We start from the raw sequence: 13,058 nt of genomic DNA on the forward strand, positions 1-13,058 counted from the left end.
CAGGTTCATTGCCATATCTCTTAAAAACCACGGTGTCTCAAGGTCTACAGCCTCAACCAGTGTTGTACCTCGACTTCAATCTCGTCTAACTACGTGTATGTATGACTAGTGATCATGAACTATACATGTACACACTATCTAACTGAAAAAAGAAGAAAATTAATAATGACCCGCAGCCATGCGGCTGCTCAGACTACAAAACTTCACTAGGGAGGGTCAGAGGAAAAGTTTAATGACCAAGAGTGCTACGTCCCTCATAAGTACTAAACACCAACTAACAAGTAACACTCAGTCAAAAACCTGCTCATAAATGAGGGTTGAAAAGATTTCGTGTGCTGTTTGCAAAATCAATAACGGGACACCCTTACGATAGTTACAGTGTTCCCATCAGAGTTCCATCCTGTACCGCCCTTATTAAGTGTAGCCATGATGTCTTGTAATGTGATGTCTTTGGCTGGCGTGGTCCCTTTGGATGTTGCATCGTCTGCGGCAGCCTCTTCTGGATCATTGGGGTCAGATTTGGAATATGCATATTTACCCAGTCTACTCTGTTGAGCCCCTCTTTGGCCACGACCTCCCATAATGCCCTTACCAGGCATGACGAACGTCTGTTGCCAAGTATCAGCTAGTGGTACTCACCTGTGCCTGCCTGCGCTTCTCTGGGTTGCGAGCGGCATGTCGAGTTTCCCGATAACTTTGTGGTGTCAATGCTTCCATGTTCAGGGGGCCCAATAATATGCTGCTCGCTGGCCCTGTCACTTGTGCCTGGTTGGGGCAGTTACTGAGGTTCCCACAACAGCCAGGCGCTCGGTGTTATGACAGTTGCTGCCAGCTACGTCACAGGTCACTCGAGTTGGACACACAGGGGTTCTCAAGGGATCAGTGTCACCCTCTTGATGCCCTCCACGCCTCCACAGGTCCAAATCGTGTCTCTCCCCCTTTATTGATCACAGGGGTCCAAGGGAGTGGGAGCCGGGCTGGTCTGTGCCCTGCGGGTCATGTGTGGGGGGGGGGGGGGGCTTTTTCGCTGTGTTCCCATCTGGGTGACAACATCTCCCGGGCAGGATATGGGAGTGTATGGGCATCTGCACCTCTGTCTAACGCTCGTGACTGCGCCAGCATGGGTCTTGGGTAGGCCGTAGTCCCCACCCTCGTCATTACGATAGTCATCGGCAAGCCTGTCCGGAGCAGTCGCAAGCAATATTTGGTGCTGCTGGGCGTTTTACCTTTATTTCCAACTGAGGAGTGTTACGGATCTAGGAGAGGGGAGGCGACGCACAGTCAGGCCCTCCACTGCACTGGTGCTGCGCCGCTGTCGTCTGGTGCTCCCGCTGCATAGGCTCATACTTGAGTCCTCGGTCTGTCACGCTGTCTCAGGCCCCGTGTCTATTGCTCCACGAAGACACGGCGTGCAAGTGATTACTGGTCTCTTGGCTCAATCTTCGGGCACCGGTGTGGTTCCGACGTCCTTTCCAGCAGTTCCCGCCTAGTTGTGGGCAGGGATGACTGTCTCTCCGGGGATCCGAAGCTCACCTAAGCTGTGGCCATCTTCTTTGGCTGCAAGCCACGCCCCGGAACCACTGATTTCCATATACCCATTGTAAGAAATTGTTTTTATTGATTGAAGGGGGTGTAAATCCTTCCCAAACAACAACCACAGTATTCGTCAGGGTGAACCACTAAAGTTATAGGATTAAGCTGTTCTTAACCATCTGGTAGTGTGGCACAAAAACAGTCAGACTTATTTGGTGCACTTTGTTAAGAATTTATGCAGCACACAACAGTAATAAAGTGAAAATGCAACACAAGAAAAATTGCACACCAATTTAGAAAAATAAAGTAAAATTTAATAAATAAAATCACACCAAAATGCATAAAAACCAATCAGTAGAACTAGAGGTATGAATTTTTCGATTTTTAAGAGAAAAATAGCACCTAAAAGATCAAAGCGCCAAACACTGGCATTTAGTCCCACAAAACCGAGGCAAAGGCAAAAGTAATGCTGACAGCAATGTAGCGTGGCTTGACTACACGAGTAGATTGGGCCCGGTCTTGGCTTACCTTCGGACCTAGAAGAAATTTTGAAGAAAATGTCATCAGAAAGTAAAGTTCGGCAGGGCAACGCAGCTGATTGCGTTTGAGAAATAGGCGTCATCGTCAGGCAGGCGCTGGATAAAGTCTCAGTGAACATTTGTACCTTACAACTTTGTCACTTTTTTGGAAGACGAAAATGTTAAGTATGATGAAGTTGAAGGATGTAGCCAAAGAGGGCTCCATGAGCCTGACTACCCTTTCCAAGAGGTCCCGTCGAAGAGGACTTGGCAGAGAAGAACATAGTGGGAGCTACCATAAAGTCAGGCCAACCAGCTATGCACCTTGGGAGAATTGGCAAGCAGGTAGGTTCCGGTCTCCTGTCACTTCTCACGCCATTTTTAGGTTTCGACAGCATTCCTTCTGGGGGTCCTCTGTAAGTCCAGGAGCATACTGGGGAGTTTGGACTGATGGTCCAATATTTATACCTTGTGCCAGCCTTTGAAGTGGGGGGAACTTCTAGGCTACCACCACACATGGTCCTCAAACTTTCCTTCCTTCCCCTGCCCAGGCTCCAACTGGTCTATGGAAACAGTAGGCTGGTGACAGGTTCCTTTGTGAGCATGCTGGAGACAGACCTTTGAAATATATGTGGGGCAGGGAACAGCTCAGTCTCACTCACCCTGCAACTCACCCATCCTAGCAGGATTGCCCATCCTGCCAACATCTAGTCCCCCATTGTCTAACTGTCTGGGAAGAATAGACTGCCTTGGAATTCAGGACACATGTTGCCTGCACCAAAAGGTAAGGTCAAGAAAATGGCAACTTTCTAAAAGCGGCATTGCTAGTATTGTGACATAAAATTCGACTTTACCATTACTTGTGGAGGAGTGTGGCTCACTGATTAGAGCGGCAGACCCTGATGCAGAGGTCTGGCCCTGGACCAGGGTTCAATTCCCGTCGCGGCAGGGTCTTGACCTCAAATGTCCGCGGACCCGATAATTCTCGGCACGGTGCCTACTCTAATCATGGGGTCCCACGCTGCAACTCTGGGCAATAGCTTTCTTAGTCTCCACATCGGCCCTAATCGCTAAGGATGCCTGGCTTCACCAGGGGGGTGCCCAGGAGTTGGGCGCCTCACAGGAACAGGCCAGGACAGGTTCCTCAGCGGTTTATTCAGCGCGGGGGGACACTGGTAAGTGTAACCATGCGCTTTATAAACTTCACAATTACAATTATTAAGAGGATGTTAGATTATAATTCTTTTGAGACCAAACATGACATTTCTACTTGTTTAGAATCAACTGTTAGCACGTATTAAATGTAATATGGTGACCCAATGTTATCATATGTGAGAGGGAGGCTTCACAGTAGTAAGAAACTAATTTGGTAGTTTTTGACTAACAGGAGTGGTAAACTTTTAAACCACATGCCATACCTTTAAAATACAATCCACTCTGCCCTATGGGCTGTTTTGAGCCTCCCTTAGGGGTGACATGTATTTAAAGGGAAGATTTAGGCAGGAAAACGTTTATTTTGCCAGGTCGAATTGGCAGTTTAAAACTGCACACAGGCTGCAATGGCAGGCCTGTGACATATTTTAAAGGGCTACCTAAGTGAGTGGCACAATACTTGTTGCAGGTCTGCTGGAAGCATTTCCTTTACAGGCCCTGGTTACCTGTAGTACCACTTTACTAGTGACTTATAAGTAAATTAATTGTGCCGATTGAGTGTGAGCCAATTTTACCATATTCAAAGTAAAGAGCACAAGCACTTTAGTACTGGTTTGCAGTGCACAGAGTCCTAATGCCAACAAAAACAAAACCCAGACAATAAGGAGGGGGAAGGCAAGATATTTGGTAAAGACCAAACCAAGGATGTTAGGTCTAGTCTGGTCTAACACTCATCATTGAATGCAGCGTGTGTTGTTATGCTTGTTTTTTTAATTCAACATGTATCGGGGTTGTTTAAACCAAGGTGGTGTTGTGCTTTGGTCTGCCTTTACTATTTCACTGTGTCAGGAATCAACACATTACTACCAACTTAGTGTCTTGTTCTCTTTGCCTTTGCCTGCTGATGTCAGGGAAACGTTTTAATCATGTAAAGCCTTTTGGTGCCATGTAAGTTTTCATCTGTGTGTCGGATAACGTTGTACATCCTTCAGAAGGTGCATAGGGCTTGGGCATCATTGTTTATAAAGGTCAGGATTTATGTTTATGTTTTTCTCTTAGTATTTTTCTTTTGATAACAAGGGGCATGAGAAATAAATAAAATGTGTTGTTGGTTGTGCCCAAAAGATCTCGAGTACTCGTTGCAGTCACCCTTGGTAAAACGTGACCGGCAACGCCCAGGGCTGAACTATAAATAGAAGTCAGCCCAGATCACGCGCTTGACTTCATTGGCATCCAGACAGGAAGGAACAGATGAGGAGTTGCTGTGTTGTGGCAGATCAGCTGTTCAGGCATTGGATTTCTAAGTACTGCACGGCAAAAGGAAACAAGCATTTACAATGCAATAAGTCTCGCAGCATTAAAATTTGAGTTATTGGCATTGTGTATGACAATGCCAATAGTTATAACTTTTGCAAACGTGACACCTATAGCATTTGTAATGCAATATGTGTTGTATTTATGTGACTGAGATGTATTGATATTACAAATAACAATGGCTTTTAACTTTTTTAAATAATTAATACTTAAATAAAAGTTATTGTAATTGAGTCGGTGGAAGGGTGAAGTGGGTGGGGCAGCAAGTTGAAGTGGAGAGAAAGGAGGGTGAAGTTGGAAGAAAGGAAGGTGAGACAGAGAAAAAAGGGTGAGGTGTGGAGAGTAGAAAAGATAAAGCCCATAGGAACCAGGCCTGGGTACAGGGAGGTGCATCCTACATGAGGGTCTTCGAGAGAGTGACTGGCTTTTGAACAGAAACATCTCCGCATCTCCCTGGAATCACCTAATCCAGGCACTACTTTGATAGGGAGATAGTGGTCCTAAACTTACCTGAAAGACCACTGGGCCATGGGTTTCTGCACCAGTCCAGGTTGGGGGGCGTGGGAGTTGGGGAGTGAGGGGGTTCAGCATGGACATACAGTGGTCCAGGGTTGCAGGCTGCTCCTCCTGCCACTCAGTGCGCCCCCCATGCCATGCAATCCGATGTGTTCAGTGTTCTTCACCTCAAATGACTGCAGTCAGTAACAGAGCAGTCACTCACAATTCAGGCAGGGGATTTTTCTCTTTTGTCCGCAGGCGTCACAACATCTAGAACACAGGTGAGACCTCAGAGATCGGCGCGCCAGCTCCTACCTTGACCGTCTGCTGCGCTGGCCCCTCTTCCAGAGCTCCGCTGCAGTTCTTTAAGCAGCCAGTGTCCTGACCCTCATGAGCGCCGGGGCTCGCCGTCTCCACACAGCCCGAGGTCATCTTGCCACTCGGGATGCCTCTGCGTGCGGTGGTGAATTCTCCCCTGGGGCTTCAGCATCTCCGAGCAAAGTCCGCTGCAGGCCAGCAGCCTGGCTGTACCTCCTTCTGCCGAACAGCCAAACCATACCTCGATTCCTCAGGCCACCAAGTGGCCTGTGTTCTCTTATCAGCTGCCAGTATGTACACAACCCGGGTCCGGTTAGTGACCCGGTTTCACTCTAGGCCCTCATGCCGCATAGGACCAAGCACACTGCCACGTCCCCTCCTCTGGGGCTCCAACGACCTCCCTCTTCAGGTAGCTGCTCAGTCACACAGCACCTCACTTCTTCCGGGAGAGACTTTTCTAATATGGCCTTGTGCCAGATAGGACTAGTAACCTCCTTTAAGATCAGGATGGAGCAGGATGGCAGCGTGGTGTGAGGGCGCTGTTCTCTAGCACATCTGCTCCGCCATCTTGCATAGTCACGCCCCCTTCAAATAAATCCTATAATGTTTGAGATGGTAGGGCATGGGCAAGGAGGAAATTCTTTTTTACATTAATTGTTCTAAAAGAAAAATTAAATAGAACGGTCAATGTAACTTTTCATGAGGAGGGATTTTGATTTTAAGCTGATGCCAAAAAATGCTTCTTTTTACCCTCCTCTTAAGATAATTTATGAAACCAGCCTAACAGAATGAGCAATCCACATAAAGGCACAACTCACAGGTAGAGCTGCTGTCAGAATTAAACAAGACGTCAGCGCTTCGCCGTGAAATGGATAAAAAAAAAACAAGTGAAAGTGAAAGGCACGCCGTGAGCATGCACATCGGCGTGCTCTGCGGCGCATGAGGAAAGTGGGGGCCGATCGGCCCCCACGCACACATCGCTGGGCCCGGCCCCCCCCTTTCTGCCTGTCCTGGTTGGTTTGTGCGTCCCGCCCTTCGCCCCGGAAGCAGGTTTGCGCTTCCGGGCCACGAGGGCGGGACCACGACATAGGAGGGGTTAAGAGCCTGGGGAGGGCGGGAAGCGGCCTCTTTGTGCCCGCGCTCCCCAGGCTCGCTCCTCGCCCCGCTGTAGGGGCCGTTAATTTTCCCCACCCTCCATCCCTGGTAGCAGAATCTTGTCTTGGAAAGGACACTGGTAGGTATACGGTGTAATGCTATGCAATGTTGTAAGAATGAAGTTTTCCTCCTTAGGCCTTTTTTCCACGTTTACAGGCAATGTTGGTATGTATATGTTTTCTGGGTATGTCTTGCGGTTACATTAACCCTTTTCCCTTAGGCCTTTTTTCCTCTTAGATTAATAATGTAGTATTTATTATGTGGGTCTGGCGGTAAGGTCATAATCGGTGAGCAGCAATTTAGGGTCCTTTGGTGGGGGCGGTCCCATTCACGAAAGGGGCCGCCCAGGGGGAGGGGCCACTGGTCTCTCCCAGAACTTCAGGGGCAGGATATCCATCGCTTAGAAGGGTGCGGGGGAGGGAGTCACGCTTTCCTCAGGCTGGTAGCCACCCCTCACATACACTATGACGTCATCAAGGGGCGCGAGTGTAAGGGCCCTTCTGTTATGGTTTAAATGGAGTTCACGGAGCGCACGCGGGTAAAACGGGCCCTTGTTGCGCATGCGCATGCGCATCTCGGACGTGAGGGCGTAGCTGGAGAAAGGATCTGACACCGGTTAGCGACCTTGCCGTAGGACCAGAAAATATTAGAATGCAAATTTAATATCAGGATGTTAGATTCGGTTAGGAACCACGCTGTTTTAGACATTTGTTAAGGTTAGCCCATCATACCTGTCCAAAATGGATGTAAATCTAATGTTCTGAAGTTTGCATTTAATATTTATGAAAATGTTATTTTATTAAAATTTTAATTTTGTTTCATATTTTAATAAATACGTCCGGGGGTCTCGGGCTCGAGACCCCCTGCCTTCCAAAGAAATTCTGTTGTTGGTCTGTTAAATGTGTAACTATTCTGCATGTTAAGGTGGGGGGGTGGCTGGCAGTCACAGACCATGTGGGTTTCGCCGCTGTGCTGGAGAAGTGCTGCGCGGCTCGCGAGGCTGTGGGAGGGGGTCGCCAAAGCAACAAAAAAGCAGCCCCTGCACACCATGCTGCACGCCCGAGGAGCCTGCCTGCCTGAGAAGAGCTACCGGGGGGCGACCAAGGCGGGTGACTGACGGCACTGCAGTGCCTGTGAGCGCCGCGCCTCACCAGCCTGTGATTGCTTTTTAGCCACAGTGGGAGCTTAACTGTAATGTACAATTGCGTGTGGCTTGCAGTTATTTCCTTTCCTGAAAGTAGAGGCCGGGCCACCACTTCATAGGGCGCTTTTAAATACAATGGCTATTCCATGTGCCACTGACTCACCCCGCATTAAGGGAGACAGGAGATGAATAGCGCGAGCAATGGAGCGCTTGTTCACGCGCGCAACCTGATCCTATTCCGGCATGCTGCGCGTGCCCATCTCATGTCTCCCTTTTGAGTTGACAACATTAGGTCTCGCGGACGACAGCGCTTTCGCGCTGTATCGCCAGGTGCGAGACCTAAAAATGATCTCGGCGCAGGACAACAGTTTCATAGTCAGCTAAGTCCCTTAATTGGAAAGCATTCCATACAGGGTTTCCGAGCTTTTATTTTTAAACACGTGTTTTCTTTTTGTTTAAACCCTTGCATGCTGATGACGGCCCCAGCCGTCATGCACTACAGTGCTCGTGTGCTGATGACGGCTGGGGGCCGTCATGACTGCACCCGCGCTGAAATCTTCAGCACAGGAGCAGAATCGCGGCAGCATGGAAGGGGTTAAGAAGCACTTGGTCACGCTTAGATTTCTGATGCAAATTGAGACTTTGGACTATGTTAAGAAGCGCACCGTCACGCTATGATTTCACTAAGTAAATGAGACTTTGGACTGCTGCTTACAAATCTTGAGAAATTAGAATAATAATGTGTCATTATTGTTAAGAGCTGATACACATCGTGAAGTTAGTATAAATTAAGAAGAAGGTTTCTGGACTGTTTCTTTAAATAAACATTGGGCACTTCAGTGCAGCTTAAAAGATAAAGGTAAAACAAATACTTAGTTATAACTAGCATACATTCGATTCAACTCGAGTTGTTTTCTGTACCCTACACCAATTTATTTGTTCTTGTTTTGAGTGGAGAATGTATAGAATTCCACCAATATAAAAGAATGCACAAGAAAGAAAATAACTAGAAAATAAAGCCCAAGGGAACTTGGCAGAGAGCAGAAAAAGGTGAATAGTAATAAGGTAAGTTTATAGAAGTAATGAACAAATAACAAGTGATAGGAAAATATTTATGTTGTTTTATTTCTTCTCTAGAACAACAGACGTTAACGATTCAGCACACACCACCCTGGCCGGCCCAGATAGCAGGATCCAGACAGCAGATTCAAGTAGAGCATTTTTCTCTGTCTCTCTCTCTCGTCCCCATAACCCTTTCCCCCCCTTGAATATTTGCCAGGACCACTGTCTTAACAATTAGTGTTTCTGAGAGGTATTCAGAGGGGGTTAGGGAATAGTCATCGCTCCTGTTGATTTCCTGGATTTTCAGGTGAGTGGTGAGGCCAGACCAACACACTGTAGCACCCGGTTTGTCTAGATGGAGGGTGCCAGTATGCAACTGAACTCTGCCTATGAAAAAAGAAGCTGGCAGTCAACCCCATTGGTGGTGCGTAGTGGCCACCTCCATCCACCTTTGTATAATACGAGGGACTGTGCTCGTAAAAGGATGCTATTGACAGCAGTGAGATACTGTCCAATGCACACAGAGATCCCACACTTTTCTTAGTCTGTGCAATTGAGCTTAAGATCTCTTCCTTCCGTTCTTTAGATAATAATAATAAAAGTGAAGTTTTCCTCAAGCTGGGCAGCTTGGACACTATTGTTGGAGAGCTGCATCTTATGCAAGGGCTGAATGCCGAATCTAGGAGGGTAAAGGAGAGGAAAACAGATTTAGCAATTGAGGGTCTGATTCATCAAAGAAGTCTGAAATCTGCAGTCTGAAGGTTTCCAACTTCACCCACTTGAAACTGAAAAATGTTTATCAAGGCATGCCTTTGAAAATGCTATGGACACCATTTTCCAACTGTGCCTCTGAACACTACTCTTAGCTTTCAGAAAATAACTCAAGACCATCTATTCAAAAAAGTCTGGTAACAGTAACTTTGTCTCTTCTATCTCGTTATGGACAATAATTTTAACTACAACATGTTTGTTATTTCATCATGTGAACTGTTTTTTCACCCACTTATACCAGAGAGAATCAAGCATTTACAATGTAATCGGTCTCGCTTTTGGGACCTTGTATGTATTTAGCTATGCAGCAAATTATCCTGGGTGCTGAAACATCTACTGTTCTTTAACATGGAGGGAAAGTAAGCACCAAACTGCTTGACACGCCAGGTATGGGAACACATGGAGAGAAATATTGCCTTTCAGCGGTAAATGGTATAGCCCAAAGCTCTTTTATTAATATAAAAGCTGGGCCTTCGGTGGTCATATCACTGTCTACTGGTGCTCGTTAGGACAATATCTATGGACTGGAATCTATAGAATGCTAAAGTGATTTTGGTATTGTACTGACCTATGCTTGTTGTTTTCTATCAAGAAAGTTAAATAGAGGCAGTTTCCAGAAAAATTAAAAAAAGAAAGTCCCTCAGCAGAAAGCAATTCTGGTATTTTACTGACCTCTGCTGGTCTTTTTCTATCAAGACAGTTACATATGAGCAGTTGAACAGAAAAAAGTCCCTAAGCGGAAGCAGACAAGTCTTAGGGCTGACCTCCAGAACCCACAAAATACATACACATATAAGTTTATACTAATGTATATATACTAAAGTATATACTAAAGTATATACAAGAGGTCTCAAAAGCGCGACCTAAAAAAGAAAGAAATCTGTGAATTTTATTTTTTCATATGATAATATCTAAGTGTATAGTTTTACACTGGAAAATCGTTAGCAAAAAAGGACTTGACAATTTGTTTTTTTTCCTAAAGTAAATATTTTCCCTGTAGAAGAACTCCTTTCCCTCCATTTTCACCAATTTAGGAGGGGGTTCCTTTCCCCTTTCAACCCTGGAAATGCATTCAATTTTCCCTTTACAGGAGTACATTTACAACCTTGCTCAAGACAGAAAGAGCTCGGTCATGAGTATGTGAATACCCAGAAACGTGTTGTGGGTTCTGACAAACTGACAGAACATGCCAACCATGTAACACCCACACGGCACCCACCCATTCCCCACATATGTTTATAGAATTGCTGCCACAGAAATGCGTATTGAAGTAATTTGATTTACAGGAACAAAACCAACTTTTTGAAATTAGAAATGTGGTTTTGTACATGTAAATAAGGCTTACACAAGCCATAAAGTTTAACAATGGGCACTTAGGTTTTTTTTAGTGTGTGGCTTTAGGAAATGGTGAGGCATCCAGTCCAGTGTCATAAGTTGAAAATGACACCTGTTTGCAGGTGCCTTAAAACGTTTTTTGAAGACAAAGTTAAAGCTACCATTTCCATTCCTTTGTAGCATTCGGAAATAAACAGACTGACAATGATGCCATTCCATCCATGAGAGAAGAACTGCGTAGCGTCTCAGAAGAAAAGCAAATGTTGCTGCAAGTTGCCATCTCAGCAGCCTCTACCTCTGCAGTGGAAGAGGAAATTGTTGGCTCCATTCAAATTGTGGCGCCGCGGCCAGGGCGACTGACGCTGGAATCTGGGGACCACGGTTCGATCCCCGGCTCCAGCGACAGGTTAGCCCAGCACCATGTGACTCTGGGCAATAGCTCGCTTAATCTTCCCGACGGCCCCCAGCGCCTAGAGACCCTTACGGGTGATTGTGCGCTTTACAAATGTGGACTTTACTTACCTCACAGAACACCTTACCACCAGACAGGAGTTTCCCTGTGGATCTCCAAGTCCCCGGGCACCTACTAAAATGCATTGGATACTGACTGGCCTCCAAACCCCTCTCAGCCTGTAGGTACCACTGTGCCTCCTCTGCTACAGGCCTCCTGTAACCTCCTTGGCCTGCCTCCTTCTTTGCACATGTAGCCAGCCAGGCATCAGTCCAATGAGAGAGGAGCTGCTCCCAGAACCAGTTTTGAAGGACTACAGAGGAGACATTGCCCATTTGCATGGCCACATCTCATGAATGCAAAAACAAAGAAATGATAGACCGAGCACTGAAACTTTTCAGGCACTAACCCGCAGTCACAGATCTGGGTTGAATCCATCATCGTTCTTTAGCTCACTTTGCCACCTCAGTTCAGTCCTAGCTATATTTGATTTCTACATTTATGATTTGATTTATAAATTCATAAAGCACACGAATGCCCAAGGGCGTCTTGGTGCCACAGACTAGTTGGCCAAGTATGGTTGCCAGTATAGTGTACATATCACGTTAATTGGAAAAGAGCCTAGTTTTTGCACCTTTATGAAGAATAGCAGCGTAGCGCTGCTCTTCATGGCTACCGGGAGTAAGTTCCAAGTTTTTGCTGTCCTGAATTGAAAGCTTCTTCCGCCCCAGCGTGCTTTCTTGAACCTGGGTGTTTGCAGGAGTTTATTGTGTGCAGATCTCAGACATCTAAACGGTGCATACCATTTCAAATGAGTCCTCAGGAATTGAAGACCCGAGCCATGTAGTGCCTTGAAGGCTAGGCATTGGGATTTAAACGTAATACTCTTGTCCACTGGGAGCCAGTGAAGGGTTCTTAAACCATGGGAGACTGGCTGGAACCTAGGGATATCCAATACCAATCTGGCTGCCGCGTTTTGTAGCCGCTGCAACCTTTGTTGATGTTGAGATTGGATCCCCATATACAGGGCATTGCCGTAGTCCATCTTGGACAAGGCTAATGCTGTAACCAGTGTTTTAAGGAATCGGGTTGTCAAAATTAAATCCTAGATTTTTTACCTTAGGCACTGGGCCTCGGCAGTTGCCCAGGCTGGTGGACAACCATCTAGGTGACCAGAAGGATGAATCAGAGCCTAATACCAGGACCTCTGTCTTTCCACCGTTAAGTTTTAGGCAGTTGGACTAGAACCATAGGTTTGCCTGTGTCATGTAGCTATTGAAACGGTCAGCTGTCTCCTCAATGTTGCCTGAGACTGATACCACTAACTGGGTGTCATCAGCATAGGAGACCACTGAGAACCCAAACTGCCTAATGATACAGGCCAGGGGGCCGCATATACATTGAAGAGTGTGGGGCTCAAGGATGAGCCCTGTGGCACACCACAAGGAAGTTTAAAAGACTCTGATTTCTATTGAAAAGGTCCTATCGGCAAGAAAAGATATCAGCAGCGTAAGGACGGTGACTCTGATCCCCAGCTCAGATAGCATGCTGGCTAGTATTTCATGGTTCACAGTGTCAAAGGCCACTGTTAAATCTAACAGAATCAAGGCGGCTTTGCCCCCGTGTCCTTTATTGCTCTAATTTCTTCTACAGCCATGACCAGGGCTGTCTCAGATCAGTGCCCCTCCCAGAACCAATACTGTGAAGGATCTAGGAGGTCCCTGGAGGTAATAAATGCAGTGAGTTGTGCATTTAGCATATTCTCCAGCAATTGGCCGGAAATGGTAGTCTGGAGATGGGTCAATAG

General features: G+C 46.5%; 1 protein-coding gene across 1 annotated transcript in view; it reads left to right on the forward strand.

Moving 5' to 3' along the window:
* The first annotated feature begins 2,230 nt into the window (after positions 1-2,230).
* Positions 2,231-13,058, forward strand: part of LOC144763979 (vomeronasal type-2 receptor 26-like) — a 29,985-nt gene continuing 19,157 nt past the window's right edge. Inside the window, exon 1 of the mRNA XM_078650085.1 lies at positions 2,231-2,396. Coding sequence (XP_078506211.1) covers positions 2,231-2,396 — 166 coding nt within the window. The remainder of the gene's footprint in view (positions 2,397-13,058) is intronic.

The sequence above is a fragment of the Lissotriton helveticus genome, chromosome 1_1 (genome assembly GCF_964261635.1).
Source record: "Lissotriton helveticus chromosome 1_1, aLisHel1.1, whole genome shotgun sequence".
Lineage (NCBI taxonomy): Eukaryota > Metazoa > Chordata > Amphibia > Caudata > Salamandridae > Lissotriton > Lissotriton helveticus.